The 17159-nt window shown below is 38.5% G+C and overlaps 3 protein-coding genes across 7 annotated transcripts; 2 read left to right on the top strand and 1 right to left on the bottom strand.

Annotated features, from left to right (window-relative positions):
- The first annotated feature begins 4004 nt into the window (after positions 1–4004).
- Positions 4005–4970, top strand: LOC112292783 (protein SRC2). Its single transcript, XM_024541600.3, has one exon. It carries the CDS (start codon positions 4005–4007, stop codon positions 4716–4718), a length of 714 nt encoding a protein of 237 aa, XP_024397368.1. The 3' UTR covers positions 4719–4970.
- Positions 4971–6509: 1539 nt separating this feature from the next.
- LOC112292781 (2-C-methyl-D-erythritol 4-phosphate cytidylyltransferase, chloroplastic) lies at positions 6510–10389 on the bottom strand. 4 transcript variants are annotated; one of them, XM_024541599.3, is made up of 13 exons: positions 10257–10389; positions 9665–9894; positions 9353–9447; positions 9025–9087; positions 8803–8858; positions 8467–8546; positions 8197–8279; positions 7819–7896; positions 7582–7650; positions 7421–7489; positions 7211–7257; positions 6993–7083; positions 6510–6877 (listed from the first exon to the last, which is right to left on the bottom strand). In XM_024541599.3, exons 2-13 carry the CDS (start codon positions 9870–9872, stop codon positions 6800–6802), a joined length of 1017 nt encoding a protein of 338 aa, XP_024397367.1. In that variant the 5' UTR covers positions 9873–9894; positions 10257–10389; the 3' UTR covers positions 6510–6799. The 4 variants fall into 4 exon arrangements, with proteins under 4 accessions (XP_024397367.1, XP_024397366.1, XP_090112277.1 ...); XM_024541598.3 differs by having other exon boundaries at positions 9665–9891; XM_090256151.1 differs by lacking the exon at positions 7421–7489.
- Positions 10390–12183: 1794 nt separating this feature from the next.
- On the top strand, positions 12184–16773 carry LOC112292780 (U3 snoRNP-associated protein-like EMB2271). Of its 2 annotated transcripts, XM_090256149.1 has the most exons (9): positions 12184–12700; positions 13090–13211; positions 13524–13887; positions 14126–14350; positions 14585–14846; positions 15071–15249; positions 15399–15464; positions 15721–15835; positions 16062–16773. In XM_090256149.1, the coding sequence occupies exons 1-8, from the start codon at positions 12416–12418 to the stop codon at positions 15796–15798; spliced, it is 1581 nt and encodes a 526-aa protein (XP_090112275.1). In that variant the 5' UTR covers positions 12184–12415; the 3' UTR covers positions 15799–15835; positions 16062–16773. The 2 variants fall into 2 exon arrangements, with proteins under 2 accessions (XP_090112275.1, XP_024397362.1); XM_024541594.3 differs by lacking the exon at positions 16062–16773 and having other exon boundaries at positions 15721–15971.
- The last annotated feature ends 386 nt before the right edge of the window (positions 16774–17159 follow it).

Raw genomic sequence — 17159 nt, 5'->3', positions numbered from 1 at the left:
GCAAGAACTTACATTAGGTCAGCCTTAAAAAGAAATGTAATATAATTATAAGACTTGAATCTAAGAATAAAAAAATATGTTGCTAATACTTATTTCTTCTTCTCAAAAAATAAAGAGAATAAAAAGAAATTGATAATAAAGATATATTTTCTAAGATTCGAGATCAAGAAAAATAAATAAATAAATTATAAATATTTTAATTTAATAATATAATTGAAGGCCTTTTAAATAAATAAATAAATAAAATATATTCATTTTTAGCCAATAAATCTTTCTAAACTATGGCTTGATAGGTGTTTATTATTAATTTGGAACTTAGATTTTGGTTAAGAAGTACTTTATTTAAATCATTTTTTAAACATTATAGTGTGTATGAAATTATTTTAAGTCGTGCAAATTGTGTGATTGAGATTGACTTAATAAAAAATACATTTGTATTAAGATTGGGCTATGGTTTGATTTGAATAAGTCTTTTTGTAACAAAAGCTGAATGGTTAGTTTATAAAGAACTCTTTGCCATTCAAGCATATAAAAATAAAACAAAATTTTATTTTAATAGATGATTAAATAATCTTTAATATTAACTTAAAATCAATGTATATTTGGCAAGGAATAAAACAAATTGATACTAAAATGTTTAGAAATAAGAAATTATGAGGTAGAATGACTTTTTGAAGCCATGATGCAATGCTTGTAAAAGAAGATTTGAATTTTTATATTTAATAAATTATATGAATTACTTTTGTAATAAAAAATTATATTTTATGCTAAGTATATAGTAACCAAGAGAGATAAGAGTATAAAGATCTATGGTTCTAATATTTTTTATATTTTTTTTACATATCTTATTCTTGGCTCTAAGATTTAAATGCCAACCTTTGCATGCAATCATTTTTTTTAACTCTTAAGATTTTTTGCCATAGGATTTTATAAATTTAAATAAAAAATAATAATAAAATAATATTTTAAGCCAAAATAATAACTCTATAGTTTAGACATTGTATTAAATTTATGTGTGTTTATTAAATTGTGTAAAATAAGATTGAAATCTATAAAACTATTAAAAATATAAAGATTTATTAAATTATGAATTCATAGTAAATATTTATTAGATGTTCAAAAAAATTAAATTTTTTATTTGATCTTTATGAAGATATAAAATTATGTTATCTTATGAAATATTATTAAAATAGCTTTGTCTTTTGTATAAAATCAAGTATCTTTTTTTGATAAAATTGGCCAAAAAAATAAATTTACATGTATTAAAAGAAATAAACTAAGGTCTAATAACTTAAGTAAAGCAAGAACCAAATTCAAGATGACCTTATTTATAATGTATCTATTTTTTTCTTGCACATAGGATAGAAGAACTAATGTTTATAAAAAATAATTGTTCTATAATTCCTTATTACAATCTTTTCTTTACTCATTGAGTTTAAAATATAAAAAATTCTTTTTTCTCTTCTTCTTCTGGTTATTTTTTATAACTTTTTATTCTTTCTATAGATTGATTTTTGCAAAGTGAGACTTTGCATTGTTCAATCCTACATTCTCAATTAGACTTGTTCTCATTTAGTGCTAAAAAATTGATGTTCTCATAAATTGATTTTTTTATTTTTATTCTTTTAGTTTGAAAAAAATAAGTTTTATTAATTCTTTCATTCTTTATTCTTTTTATTTTTTCAAATCTTCTATATAAAGCTCTATTAGTAGAATTTGATACTTATTGTTTAGCACTAATTTTTTTTTACTTTGTATTGCTATTAAATCTATCATCTTTTTGTGTGTATTTAGATTCTCTAAATACTAGGAAGACTTTATTTAATGTTGTGTCATTTCAATCTATGGCCCTTACTTCTTCCACCTCCAATAGACTTTGTAAATTTTTTATGTAATGCAATGTACAAGCAATAGCACTCTTTTTCTTTCGCCAACTTTTTAGACTATTACAACTATTCATTTTAAAAGTCTTTGAATTCTTGTTTATAGTACCTTCTTGCCTTACTTTGATGTTATTGTAGAAAAATAATGCCATGCTTTCTAGCTAATTTGTAAATAAAGTGTTTTTGATATTCAAAGTACTTATTTTTTTTCCTTTTATTATTTATTTAGTTAGTTAGTTAGTTTTTACTAAAGTTATCACATTTAAAGTGGAATATGTGTTGAGGGAGTGAGGCTACTCCAATTTAAAACTATATAGAGGGTCTATTAACTATAAAGAGAGATATTTTTTATCTTAAATAAATCAAAAATGAGATTTGATCTTAACCACCAAGATCACCAATGTTATGACCATGCTCTGTCTTTTTATTGTAGATACTAGCAATAGTAATCAATAATAGATTTTTGTTTTAAAAAAATAAAAAATAAAAATAAAAATAAAAATAAAAATGTACAAAATAAATGAAGACTTAAACTTTCTTTTGATAATTGATTACAAGGCACAATTTTAGATATTGAAGAAAACATATGGCTTGAACTTCCTAGATTATTTACAATGCTTATATAAGTCATGGTTGACAACACAATTGTCAAAAATTAGAAGAAGATTACAAATCTATTAAAAACTATAGAAAATGTCATAACCTCTTCCTAATATACTTATTAGATGTAGATAACACAAATAGATAGGATTTATGCAACCTTGTATAATATATGGTACTTAATTTTTTACTCTAAAAGGAAGTATTTTATAATACAATCTTTACAAAATATATTGGATTAGAAGATTATTTTAAAATAATTGCATTAAATCTCACAAAAAGTTATTAATAATATAAATTAATATAATATTAAATTCTAATTTAGTATAGTGGCTATATTAAAAAGCCATTGATTTATAAAACTTGTAAGAATATGTTTTGTAACAAAATAGAATTCCAATGATGTATTTATACCAATGATATATACAAATATCATCAAAGATAAATTCAAGTTACTGAGAGTTTTTTTTATTATTATTTTTATTATTTTTAGAATTTAGAATTTAATGTTTTTCACCATCTTTGTCACCATAGTTAATATACCAATTTACTTGAGTAATATACCCATACTAAAATTCAATAAAACAATTCGAACCAAAACTATCAAATAATCAATTTCGGCCAGATGTGATTTAGATGACTTTTTACCCACCGAAGCTAAATTTGACATCGAAAAACCTTCGAACAGATTGATTACAATGTGTGTACTTATCTGTTCAAACATAATATCTACTTGTTAATTTGTATGTGAGTGACAAATCACATACAGCCAAAAGCAAAACGTTTGTAAGTTCAACCTTCACAACAATGTACTTGGTTCATTCTAAGACATGAGATCACAACACACAGCAATAATGCAATCAATGGCAATTTCACGGTACCTGAACAAATATAACTATCACAACAACGTATTTTCCCAAGCTGATGATTTATATTTGCAGCATCATATCATCCATGTTTAATTGTACATAATCTTACATATTTTACATACCGCCACCAGTGTTATTTCATAATCGGTTGGGGAAACCCTTCGGAAGTTAAAGATCGGGCGTCATTGTGCGGGATATTTCCCGCACATCTCCGTAACTGCGACGCCTGGATCCTCGGCCGAGATACGTCGTCGATGCAGGCGAGGCCACATCTAAAAATGTCGGTACCCCCGCAAACAAGCTCCTTCCATGAACCATCCTTCGAACCTCCGAGGCGGCGTCTGACCTTCGCTGCTTACACCGACACGCTCTTGCCCACACACGCGTGCACACCTCCCTTGCGCCCACACCACCCCCCGGAACCGGTACATAATCCCAGCGCCTTGCACTGCACTTCCATCCTTCTCATTCAGCTTCTGCGGATTACAGTTCCACTTCAGTTTCGTCGCAGGATCAAAGACAAGCTCCTGCATCGGAGCAAGGCGAATTCAGCCCAGGGATTGGGTGATTGCATCGGAGTTCGACAAGTGAGCGGACTTACAGTGAGGGAAGTTAGAGTAGGCGGTGGTGCACAGGAATCAGTGTTGTGAGGATGGGGTCTCAGCAGCAGCAGCAGCGGGAGTTGGAAGTGACGGTGCTATCGGCGCAAGACTTGAAGAACGTGAAGTTGACGGGGGGCACCATGGACCCTTACTGCGTGGCGTGGATCTACCCCCACACGAAGGTTGCCGGGCCCGTGAACAAGGGCGGGGGCGTGAACCCCACATGGAATGCTCTGGTGAGACTGGTGGTGGAGGAGACACTCCTGGAGCAGGGCAGCGCCAACATCACCGTGGAGATTTACCACCACAGCAAGCTGTCGAACAAGTTGGTTGGGACTGCCAGCGTGCCTCTCTCCGACGTGAACGCCCAGGCGAAGGGGTCAAAGCCGCTGTCGTACCCAGTCCAGAAGAAGTCGGGGCAGCGGCAGGGAGTGATCAACGTGGCCGTGAAGGTGGGGAAGGTGTTGTCGGCAGAGGAGGCCGCCAAGTACGCCGCTCCAGCAGTGGGCCTGCCCGCCATGGCGGCAGGCGGACAGCACTACGCCCAGCAGCAGTACCGCCAACAGCAGTACTACCCCCAGCAGCAGTATTACCCCCAGCAGTATGCGCAGTCGAGCTACTACCAACAAGCCCCGAGGCGAAGCAGCATGATGGGAGGCCCCGGAATGGGGCTGGGCGCTGGGTTGTTGGGTGGCGTGTTGCTGGGATCCGCTCTTGACGGTGGCGGTTGCGGTGGCGGATGTGGAGGAGGCTGTGGTTGTTGATGTGGTTACAGAGGGTGTGAAAACACGGGTGATTGCATCCGCTCACGAAGACCAGGCTTCGGTGGGGGTTTGCCGAGTTGTACATAAAAACTTGGGTGGCAGCCAGCTTGTGCGTGCTCAGAGCGAGCACATGGGGATGTCGCGTTGAGATGTAGACAGGATTGTTGGTGCGGAGCACCGAGAACAGAAAATTGTATCATTCTTTGCGCCAAATTGGAGGCGTCGTAATGCACACACATGCTTTGATGTTTAGACTTGCTGGGTCAGTTGTACTGATGTTTGTGTTTGAAGTTAAACATGTCAGTCTTCGAAGTGTGGCTCAGTATGCCCGCATGTTGAACAGTCAGTATTTCTTTTTATTTCAAACTGCAGCCTTTAGTACCTGTTTGATTAAGCATTTACAGTAACACATTGAACGGCTGCAATAGACGAAGATTTGGAGTGGCCTGTAACGATGGCTTTAGGAAGTATTTAGCAACGTATTTTGAGATTTAGTGCTGTACTTGCAATGCTCAAGTTTGTGCCATCGTCGTGTATGGGTTTGTGTAAATGAGTCTGTTGACTGCATGAATATCATGGCATGTTATCATTTGTGGGTGTGTGCATCTGAATTTAGGGTTCAATATAAAATTATCATTCAGTTTTCGAAACTCCTCAAAGTCACATCAGAAGACATTAAACATGCAGGTTAAATTAGACACCTAAGCTCTGTCGAAGTTATCTCCGGTAGGGTTTATGGCATTCACTTAAGATGTATCATCAACAATTATCTTGTCGTGATTCAACTGTTGGGGAATAAATAATATTGAATCCTGTTGCCATGTTCGCTAAAACGATAAAAACCCAGAGGAACTTGCCCCTTTGAGTTAGATTCAGTCTTGAAATGGGTATTTATGCTGACGTCCACACCAGCAAAAGAGGCCGTGCAAGCTTCCACTTTTGAGTACCTTTTATATACGATTGTAGGGCTAATTTTTGATTCCTTGAGTTTTCTCCACAGCCTTTAGCAGCCTGCATTCGTACATCTTACGCAGGTCTTACGTGAGCATTACAATACACAAATAACTGGGTGAAATAACACAGCGCACTGCCAGCGCATGCCCAAGAAATGTAGTACATAAAAGAACCACGCCAATGTCCTGTACGTGACCCCTTCTTAGGGTTTCGCACCGGCTTCACATGCAAGATTTGTATCATTTTTATTACGATCTCCGAACAAAGGAGTTGAAATCGTGAAAATCTAAATGAATTGCGAGGATTGTCAAGGACCATTGTGCCTCACCACAGCAACTTCAACAAAGAAGTAATTGATTCTTTCACTAAATTCAATTTCAAAATAACCCCTAAAACTCCCAGAATTCATTGGGCCAGCTTTGCACATGAACTGCAACAAGCTAGAAAATTTCCAAAAACAGTGGCCAAGACGGGCACGTCTTCGAAATACGTAGCCCTTGTAAACAGACAGGGTGCGAAGATGAAGGCCAGGTGACTTGAGTGGCGTGCCTGTGATAAACCCCCTAGAAAAAGAAATCGAGAAATGTTTCGCACATCACTCTAATCAAGACTAATCACTAGGTGACATCGATCATTTAACCACAACTCAATACACAAACCCTGAACGAAAACTGGGATCCAAAGACATACAAATAAACGAAGGGACAGCGCCCGTTACTAGTTTTTACAGTGAATAGCTGTTCCCAACCCTACTACAAGGCTTCTAAAAACACGAATGACTCAGCTGAAAGCTGCTCTAAGTTATGTGGATGACACGTGCAGCTGAGAGGCCGCAACTATCAATTAATACTCAGTTCATTCTTCGGCTTTATTTTGAAGCAGCCAGAATATATTCTATTACAGATAATTCAGTAATTGCAAAGGATACAACTCCCCATTACTATTCGTGTGAATTAGAGCAATTAACCAGACCTGCCAGCCTTTTTGTCCGGAAGGTGTACTCATACAATGGTGATACATAGCTGAAATGCTGCCGTCTACAATACTGGGAGCATACTTGGATGCTCACAGACAGACCTGTCTAGTACCTGAGACACCATCTACAACCTTGTCCTGCAACTTTAGCATCAGACTGATACCACACCTGCCGGGGTTCCTTGATGCAGTATCCTCTCAGCAACCAGAAGGTCGTCGGGGGTAGTAACCTGTCCCACACCCAAAACAAATGCATATACATCATCACTACCCAGGAAACAATAACAATATACAATGTACAGCACTAGAACCAAGACGTCAAACATAACAGAAGATGAAATGTACTTTGAGATTTGTATAAGAGCCTTCTGTGATGAAGACCATGTGCTTCAAGTGCTCCACAATAGACACATCATCTGTGACCTCCAGATGCTCCCTGCCATGATGTGCAAACACGCATTATATCTAGAGCGTCAGCTTCATCCTAGCACGCAGACGAAAAATCCTTTTCTCAAACATCACCAATAAAAACTTAAAAGAATGTCTCCAAGGCTATTTCGTACCTCTCCACCAGCTCGAAGCCTCTCCGCAGCAGCTCCGGTTCAATTACCTAGCATTGATATGCACGACATTGTTAACTTAGTGATACCTATTAGCTTATTCTCTTCCTAAGAGAATCAACCAACACACTTACGAGCATACATACCTGAAACTTGAGAGAAATTAAGGTACCTAAAACCATTTCTGCGGTGTCATGAGAGTTCGAGCGTTACCTGCGGAGTTTGCATCTCCCACAAATACTTTCTATCAAGTGTTTTTGTAACGAAACCGTCACTAGCTGCCTGTTCAAAAAACACGATGGCACTGTCGGATTTGGTATATAACTCAACTTCAACGGAAGAATAAATGAAAAGAATAGAAGGAATAAAATGACCTCTTTTATGGTGGCCTTCACAGGCACCCCAAGAACCGCAGCACCATGAACTGCAGCATCATTCAGAACCTGTAAAACTCAGATGATAGATTATAAGTGAGAAAGAAAGAAAGAAAGAAAGAAAGCAAATGCCTTCTTTTTTAACTTTACGTCGAGAAAGAAAATAGAACCAGTGAGAAGCTGCATAAAAGACATTCTGAAAAAATTCCAGCTACAAGACGAGTGTTAATTGATGACCTTGCGGATATCCTTGACCAGCACGAGAGGTCGAGCAGAGTCGTGAACACACACGAGCTTTGCAGAATTAGAAATTTCCTGCAGAGTTTGTGGCGAATCCGTTTATTCGAAGGCACTCACATAGATCTTCATACATTCGTTTGAATGTCAGGTGATAAACAGTGCACCACTTACTCAACCACACGATAGCAATTAAATACACATGTATAATAAAGTTGCGTCTCAAAATTGTGTGGTGAAAAACTTTCCACTATAACTTTTGAGGTAGTCCAAAAATTCCTTGATGGCCAGTGTTTTTCTGAATATGTGCATGTGTGGTGAATATTAGCTACCGTCACCCTTGAACAGGAAAAGGTAGCTCTTTGGCCAGGTTCTTACGTTCAAGCCACTTCGTACAGAATCCTGTCTTTCTTTTCCTGGCATGGCAAACTTAACAGGTACAGCAACGTCCTTAGCAGCCTCTGCAGCACACGTAAGGTAGTTAGAAGCACAAATGCCTGCAATGACATCAATGCAGCAAAATCTAAAACAACCAGTTTCGAAGAGAACCGCAATAACTTTGTCAATGACAGCACATCGAGACCCGCAGGTCGCATGTACGCAAAAAAGGTTTGTATTTAGAATCCAGGGAAGTATGCAAAAAAAAACCTTCAAAAACGTCTCGGTATGAAGGATCACAGACCACTACTATCTCCAGAACTTCCATCATGTGAGCAAATGTCTGAAAGCTGCAAGGAAAAAATTAAGGAATTCTCAACACATAATAAATCTGTCAAAAGGAGAAATCTTCATTATCTGCACATAAAAGAGTGGATTAACGTGCAATACTGAGATTCTTGGACCAGTAAAATATCTGATACAGTGCTTGTACATGATGCCACTCCACTCATTCTCACAGAAATTAATAAGTGAACTTTTACACAACGAGAAACAAACAGAATAAAACCGTGATGTATCGCCACAGTTGAAAATCTTAAAAGATACCTGTGTAGTGCGATTGGTCGACCAAGAAGAGGTAGATACTGTTTGGGCATATTGGCCTGGAAATGCAAACAGTGATTCGGGTGAGTACAGCTTGCCTCTTCACACATTGAATTGAAGAAAAAGATAAGCACTGTTCACCTGTTACTACTTAGAGCTAACTGCATACACAAGTCTGTGTAGTCAGATACTGTTATATACAGTGAAGATAACAAAGAGGCTTACTCCCATGCGTGTGCCCTTGCCACCAGCCAGCAATATCACAGAAACGCTCTGCCTGTTACCACTCTGCATCCAGGCAGTCCTAACTGTAAGCTTATACTTGTCATGTCCATTGCCGCTCGTTTAAGTGCACACGCGAAATCAAACCAGCAACAATGAACTAAAAATCCTGAGTCCAGCTCAAACTCCAGCAATGGTGCATGTGCTCAAGCAATAATTACAACCCCGTGCCATTATATATGAAACCAGACAGTTAATTAATTACATAAGGTTTCCTGTGCAGTTTTGATTTAACCTAGAGTGTACAAAGTAAAGGAAAAAATTAACGTACCCCTTCCGCATCATCTCTTGCAATCGGAGGATCACTAGCTAAAACTGCACGAACCCGAGGACAACGAGCAAGACGACCGAGTCTCAAACGACCACCTGCAACGTAACAGCATCCATCACAAACTGCATCTGTGAATGTATAATTTGATTACAAGATTCCTTCATGGTTCAAAAAGCGTCACAACACAAACGTATCTTAATTTCTTGGAAATTGAAAGATGTGTGGCCAAATCACGTCAGGTTTGTGACACGTACGTCGCATATGACAGATACATTAAGTACCCTGGCAAAATTCCCAACGTAGACGAAGTACCTGGCAAGGTTTGTAGACGAGTTTGTCTTGTCAGATCCGTGAGTTGCTTAGGAAATTTTATGGGTTTCATGGAAATTGCCGTAGTCTCATGACTCGCGTTACCAGAGGATGTCCCATTCTGCCATTGCACTTTGCACTGGGTCCAAGACGAAGAAGGAGAAGCGGGCACAACAGGCAACGCGGCAAATAGAGTCGAAGCTTCCGCCATGGCTACAACTCTGATGCACCTGCTACAATCACGATGGATCTCTTTCCTGAGTCTCTTTCAAAAAAGAATAACGGGGAATGCTGAGCTTTGCAGCCACAAGAGCAGAAACCAGAGCTTAGAAAAGAGAAACCCAAAACCCTAGGTCCGAGAGAATGTCCTGGCGCATGAAAGCAGCTACGAATGGAATTAAGAAGACAAATGCTCCCAATGTGCTGCCCAGCTAGTACACAACTCCAAACCTTCTCGTACGAAGGTGGCCTGAAGCAAGATGATCACTACCACCTGGAAAAAAAAAAAAAAAAAAAAAAAAAAAAAAACTGTTGTACTGGTGGAATCAAGGAATTCAATCGAGAAAGATTCAATCCAAACGGATACTCCACGCACCAAAGCAAACCAAATGCCGAATTCGGAACCCACGACAAATGTGGTCCGAGGTCGAGGACGAGAAATCCCCGAGACGCCGCACAATGCAATCCAACGCAGACGCGATGCCTGCTTCACGCTCGTCGAGCCACACCACGCACGGAATGGCCCGAAGAGCTCTGAGAAGAACAACTACTCACGACAACCAGAGCAGAATCCCGCAGGCACCCAATGCCAGAAACGACGTCCAAATCCGTTCCCAAATTTAGTGACGGCAGGAGATAGGTGCTTCGAAATTCCCCGATTGATAAGAGTCGTAGGTAGAGTCGCAGCTGCTGCTGCAACGATACGACGCCCTCTGGATGACGCTCCCTCGCGGCGGCATCCGCGGTGACGACGCTCGCAGCCGCAGCCAAACATCCTCTTCGTAACGTATTGACCGCGTCCCTGGATGGATTGATGGATGGGAAGCATTATGTGGATGAATGAATTGAACCTGAAATTTTTCTCCAAATCTAGTGGACAACATTGTGTGGAATTTGTTTTTATTGGACATTGGACATTGGAATATGAAAACTTGGTGAAGAGATTTTTTTTTATTTTTTTATTTTATAATACTATTTGCAGTGGATCTTTAACTTATTCGTACATTTCAGAAAAGCCAATTTGGTGTGAAGAATAGACCTGTTTGTAATTCATCGACCAACCTCAAGCAAGAGATTGTGATTTATTTGCTCAATGCTTGTTTCGAAAAACAATAAATCAATCTTTGGATTTTTATTGAAATGCTTCAATAGAATAATTTGACCAATATTCTTAGGGTTTTTTAATAAATGAAATTTAGTACTTAGTGGTGTAATAAGTTGTTCTCTGAATGCATACTGAACACTTTGTATTTAAAAAATACAAAAATACAACAACTTCTTTTCATGTTATATTGCTGAGTGGATTGATTATTATTTTTATGTAATTTGTACTTGAACTATAGCTATAATAATCGAAGATGGAATTGAATACTCCATAAGATTTATTTTTTATTTTTTAATTTTTTTGTTGTGATTTTGTCTTTAACTAAATAGTGATTACATTCTTTCGGCTTCTACATTTAAACTTTTATTATCTATTTTTTTACACATTTTGAATTCATAGTAAATTTGTATTTTGAAGTAAATGCTTCATTTTTTTATGCATAGCTATTATAAATTGCAGTTTCAATGTCGAATTACAGCATCAGTTCTTCAAGAAATAAAAATAAAAGTAAATAGCAGCATATCATTACACATTGTTTTATTTTAGAATAGAAGTTATATTGTTTTGAGAGATATATCTTTAAATTTTGTGTAAACACTAGCTCGATATATACAATTTTTTTAGTTCACTCTAGAAGAAACATATTCATATTTGTTTAATTTTCATTAAAATATATACACAAATACAATCTATTTGAATTAGTTTTTCTATATTTTTTAAAATAATATATTTCTCTTGTGGACTTAGTAGATGGTGGGTTGAAGGTTTTGTATGAATATGTATTCTCTAGTTTTCAAAAGCGTCTACCAATCTCTACAATCTCTTGTAGTGTAGAACAATTGTTTTCTTTAACCTAATACATTTGATTCCCAAAATTATATTTATAAATTAATTATTGTCTAATATGCATATTTCAACGAAATTCTGTAATCAGGCTTGGGTTTTCAATATCTTTTTTTTAAAGATCAACTAAAAAATAAAAAATAGAACAATTTAATTTTGTAGAGTATTTAACATAAAAAAATCTTAGGGTGGTTGTGGGCTGCAAACACGTGTGAAGTTCCACGCGCAAGCCTTAGATGGATGACGTCAGTTGCTACCCATGACGGATGACATCTGTCGAGTGCGCGATGAAGAGAACGTTGGGAACAGGCGGGGACCTCCGTCTCCATTTCCGAACCCTAAAACCCTAAACCCTGCAAAATGCAGATCATAGCGATTGCCTCAGCCGACCTTCGATGTTCAGAGTCATCGCTTGTTCCGGAAGGTTGTATCAGTAGCAACTCCTCCTGCGCGAACTGCGAATTGCAGCCGTTGCTATCCCTCGAATTATTGTAGTTTCTGTATTTTTATTTATTTTTTCGGTGAGGGTAAGCTTGCGCTCTTCCGTGTGATGGTAGAATTGTAGAATCCTCCTCAGCCTCGCGGAAATGGCGAAGGTGAGGAAAAGAGCTCAACCTAGCGGGAGGAAGGAGGCCGGCAAGAAGCGGAAGGTGAAGGGAGCTGAAGAGAGGGGCGCGAACGCGGCTGTGAAAAGTAAAAGGGACGAGGAAATTTTGAGCGAGGAAGAGGATGAGGAGTTTGGGAATGGGGGGGAGGCTCCGGTTTCGGAAGAGGAGGAAGAGGAGGTAGATTTAGAAACAGCTGATGAGAAGAGGTTGAGGATTGCCAGGGCTTACCTTGAACGTACTCGACAGGCTGCAGCTGATGCTGAGGTGCGTGGTCTCTTAATTCATTTTTATAATTCTTCCCATAATTTGATGTTCCCTCAGTGTGTGATGTGGACATTGAATCATTGTTTTTAGGAATCACAATCCTCTTAGCTTAAGTTATTACAATATCTACATTTGTTTGAGAATTTTATCGAGAGAGATTTAGTTCTCTTGTTGCGTTTCGTTCTGCATTAGTGCTTAGGATTGGACTACAAGCTGTGAGTTGAATACAGATTTTTGAATATGTATTGCTAATATTTCCACTCTAGTGCATTAATTAGGTTCACCGTTATTTCTTTTGTATCTTCGATAATACTTTCCTGAGAGCAGGGGAACAGTAGAATACATTGGTTTATTAAGTATGCCAATTTGACCGGCAATATTTCGTGTAGGATGATGTCGATGGCGAGACAACAGATCAGCGTATGGGAGCTCGTGATAGCATGGTTGCGGATTTATTGCAACAAGAGCAGCTTGAAGAGAGTGGTCGCGTGCAGCGTAAATTAGCTTCGAGGTGATTGCACTGGCTTATTTACTTTATTTACTTTTTACACTAGATTAGAAGATTATTTCAGTTTATTGTGTATACAGGATTTCCAGACTTTTCTGGAACTTCTTGTTGCTAGTTGCCGACATTGTGATATGCTGGAAGCTTGTCGCTGAGATTATGTATTGGCTTGTTTTCCACTTGAAAAATAGCTTTGAAATATAACGGGTTGGAACTACGTTGCGAGCTTTGAATTCTCTTTTAGTTGATGCTTTTTTATACGCCCACTATAGTATGATAAGCTATTCTGTCACTGAGGTTGTTTGGATGTCTCTTCAGGGTTGTGCAACCCACGGTTGTGCCAGAAGGAAAAGCAGTAGGCAGGAGACATCGACAATCAGTAACGGCTATTTGTATTTCGGATGACGACACATTAGGATTTTCTGCTTCTAAAGATGGAATGATCGTGCAATGGAATGTTGAAACCGGGACGAGTGACAAGTATCAGTTTCCCGGAAATAGTGTAGATCCATCTACTGCAAATGGAGGATTAGTACAAGGAAGTACAATTAAAAAAGCAGGTAGGAAAGGAAGTAGACATATACTTGCATTGGCAGTGAGTTCTGATGGCCGTTATTTGGCTTCTGGAGGTCTCGATCGAGCTATACATCTTTGGGATACTCGTACTCGTCAACATCTTCAGGTATGATCTGGTTCTGTGTTTATTACAATACGTATTTCCAGTATTCGACCTATTGAAACGGACTGCACGTTTGGATAAAGGGGAGTCATTTTGTGTGGGTGGCAGTGTCTACAGACCTTTTCTTTTTCAAGCTCATGTTCTGAGGTTTTTGAAATGTTGTTTCGTGGACTTGAACACGTCTTTCTGTAACTTTGAAGTTTCCGAAAACCTCGATTTTGAACTTGTCTCGTATGTACAGGCATTTAACGGACATAGAGGTGCCGTTACGGGTTTGGCGTTTAGACAGGGTACACAACAGCTTATGTCGAGTTCTTTAGATCGCACTATCAAGTTGTGGAGTGTGGAGGATCGTTCCTACATTGACACTCTATACGGACACCAAAGTGATGTCATTGCAATAGATTGTCTTCGTCAAGAACGCATTCTTTCTTGTGGACGTGATCGAACTCTTAGACTGTGGAAGGTACATTCATATGTCGCTTGCCTAGATATTTTCTTGAGAAGACTGAGTGGATAGGAGCTTTGGAACCATGAACCATGTTTCCGGTGTCGTGGCTTTATGTAACTGGCGTCCAGGTTTTGCCATTAGGATTTTTGCCAGCTGGTTTGTCTAAGAAGTTGAGTATTACGGATTCAGATTTTAGTTTTGGGGGTCTTCTACCTCTTGTTAGTAACGGATTCGTGTTTTGTTCGACAGGTTCCAGAGGAATCGCAACTTGTGTTTAGAGGTCATCAAGCTCACATTGAAAGCTGCTGTTTTATTACGAATGGAGAGTTTTTGTCTGGTTCAGATGACGGCAGTGTATCTCTATGGAGCACTTTAAAGAAGAAGCCAGTGTTCTTAGCTCATAGTGCACATGGTAGTACAAAACGACATCATATGAATGAAGATTTAGCTAATGGAGAGATGCCCACAGAGCAATCCAGTACTCTAGCTTTGGTGAATGGAAATGACAATGGTACTTTTAACAATTTCCGCGGCACTCGCCTTTGTGATACTTTTAATGTAGTTTATGTCCCTGTACTAGTTCGTGACTGGGTATAATCGTTTTTCATTTGTAAAGATATCATCAATACAGCAGTACTTAATAACATCTATCAAGTAAGCTGCATGTTATTTTCGTCTTGGTTTCTTGTTTCTCGCTTGCGTTTTCTAACAATTATGAACATTTTATGTAAGCAGGCTACATCAAGGATGATTCTGTTCCCTCTGAGGTTGGTGCAGTAGAGTCCTGGGTTGGAGCAGTAGCAGTATGTAGAGCTAGCGACTTGGCAGCATCTGGAGCAGGGGATGGTACCGTGCAACTTTGGGCCCTTGAAGATACGAACCGAGTTCTTAAACCTCTTCACAAGTTGCCAGTGGTAATTTACCTATTCGTATTATTCCTGATGTAAACGTACCAGCGCCTTTCCTCTTCTCGGGGATGTCTATTGTGCTTCGTTTTTTTTGTGCATCTAACAAAGATTTCTTGTGATACTAATGGACATTTGGATCTGGCATTCTTTTGCAGAAAGGATTTGTCAACTCCTTGGCATTTTCACATAGTGGCCGATTCCTCCTTGCGGGTACTGGCCAGGTATGTCAGCTTTCTATTGAAAGCCTTGCCTAGTTTCTGCCTAATTTTTAGATATTGGATCCACTCCAGTTTTTTCTCTTAGTGCATAATTGTTAATTCGCTCCTAGCCATCTCATGTAGAGCTTGGAATGGTTCAGAATCGGCAACAGATTTTGAGTGAATATAGTGTCAAAAGTCAGAGTTGTTTTCACAAATTTACTGTGACGTGTATGCTTGCTTGGACAATTTGAACTCATTCATCAACGTGTTTGGACAGGAACCTCGAATGGGAAGATGGGGAAGGAATTCAGCAGGAAGAAATGGAGTTATTATGCATCCTATCGAGTTATCATGATTATCCCAGCCGTACGTGTGACAATTGCTGGCAGCAGGTTTAGCAACGTGAAGTCGCAATTTTTTTCTTTTCGAGCTAGTTGTGATGAAGTTACTTGACAATTTTCTGTCAGAGTGATGTAATCATACGACCGTAACTTTTTAAAGACCACCCCAAGGTTGGAGTTAACCCCTGATACGTTCTAGGAGTGCAACAGCTCAGTGGAGATTTTTGTGTTTAATGACAATTTTCTCTTACAGCGGATCCCCATGATTTCACTGCAGGCAGAAATCATCGACGCAATCGGTGGTCCTGCCGCCTGGACATGAAATCAGGTTTTGTTGTCTGGGAAGACTTAACTCCACCCCAGAGATGAAATGGTACGAGTCAGGATATGCGTGGCGTCTTTTGCATCTGGCTGTAGCGGCGGGCATGTTTGACAATGTTTCAGATTCCAGTCCTACCGATATTTTTTTGTGAAGCTCCATCAATGATTCTAACTTAACCAGTGACTTGTTCTAGAGGAGTCCCCATTGCGTTCTTTCCAATTCAATCATTATTGAATGCTTACAGTTGCCTCTGAAAGTCGGTGCTGGCAGAAATATCAGTACTAAAGTCTTAGGTATTTCAAGAATGACAATAAATTGCTTCACCTACTGCCCGCATACGTCTTCTGGGGGTTTTCTCTACACGCCATTATTTTCCAACAATGGTCGATCAGATGTTCCATGTCTGTGAAATGACGGTAGACATTGATCGGGACCAAATAGAGGAGTCTAATTTCAAGTATTTTGACAACGGCGAAAGGAACGTGTCGAAGCAGAAACTTGTTGAAAGAGACGTAGTAATGAATCATTGTTAAGGACCCTACATGATCCCTAGGATCTCTGTCCCTGTCATTTTCCTTACTTATCTATCCTGAAACTCTTCACCATAGTACACAATGCATATCAAGGCAATAAAAGCTCCAAAGGCTAAACAAAATTTAAATTTCTAGTGCTGATTTCTATGGTTCCGATCACAACTTGTGACAATAATTAAAGATGCGTGGTAGAGCGGTTTGACTTTTTGTCTGGGACATGGGTACAATCAATTATGTAAATCTGTTCATGTGATATATCAACACTTTTATGATGTTAACATCATTTTCTGGTCAAGAGTGAAAATTGCAAGCTAACCTTTCTATTTTCTCTCAAGGAGCAGCGCATTGTACCAGTAAGCACACTAAATTATACTTATGTACTTATTTGTTTATTTATTCATTTGTGTGTATGTTTGAAGTAGGAAAAAAAGGGAGGTTAAGACTTTTGACTGTACCATGTCCCATGTCCCTCGTTCCCAGCTCCTCACCTCGTTTCGTTTAAGATGTTTCGACGTTAATG

Source organism: Physcomitrium patens, chromosome 15, assembly GCF_059467195.1.
Source record: "Physcomitrium patens ecotype Gransden chromosome 15, ASM5946719v1, whole genome shotgun sequence".
Classification (NCBI taxonomy): domain Eukaryota; kingdom Viridiplantae; phylum Streptophyta; class Bryopsida; order Funariales; family Funariaceae; genus Physcomitrium; species Physcomitrium patens.
This window is presented reverse-complemented; position numbering and strand designations above follow the sequence as displayed.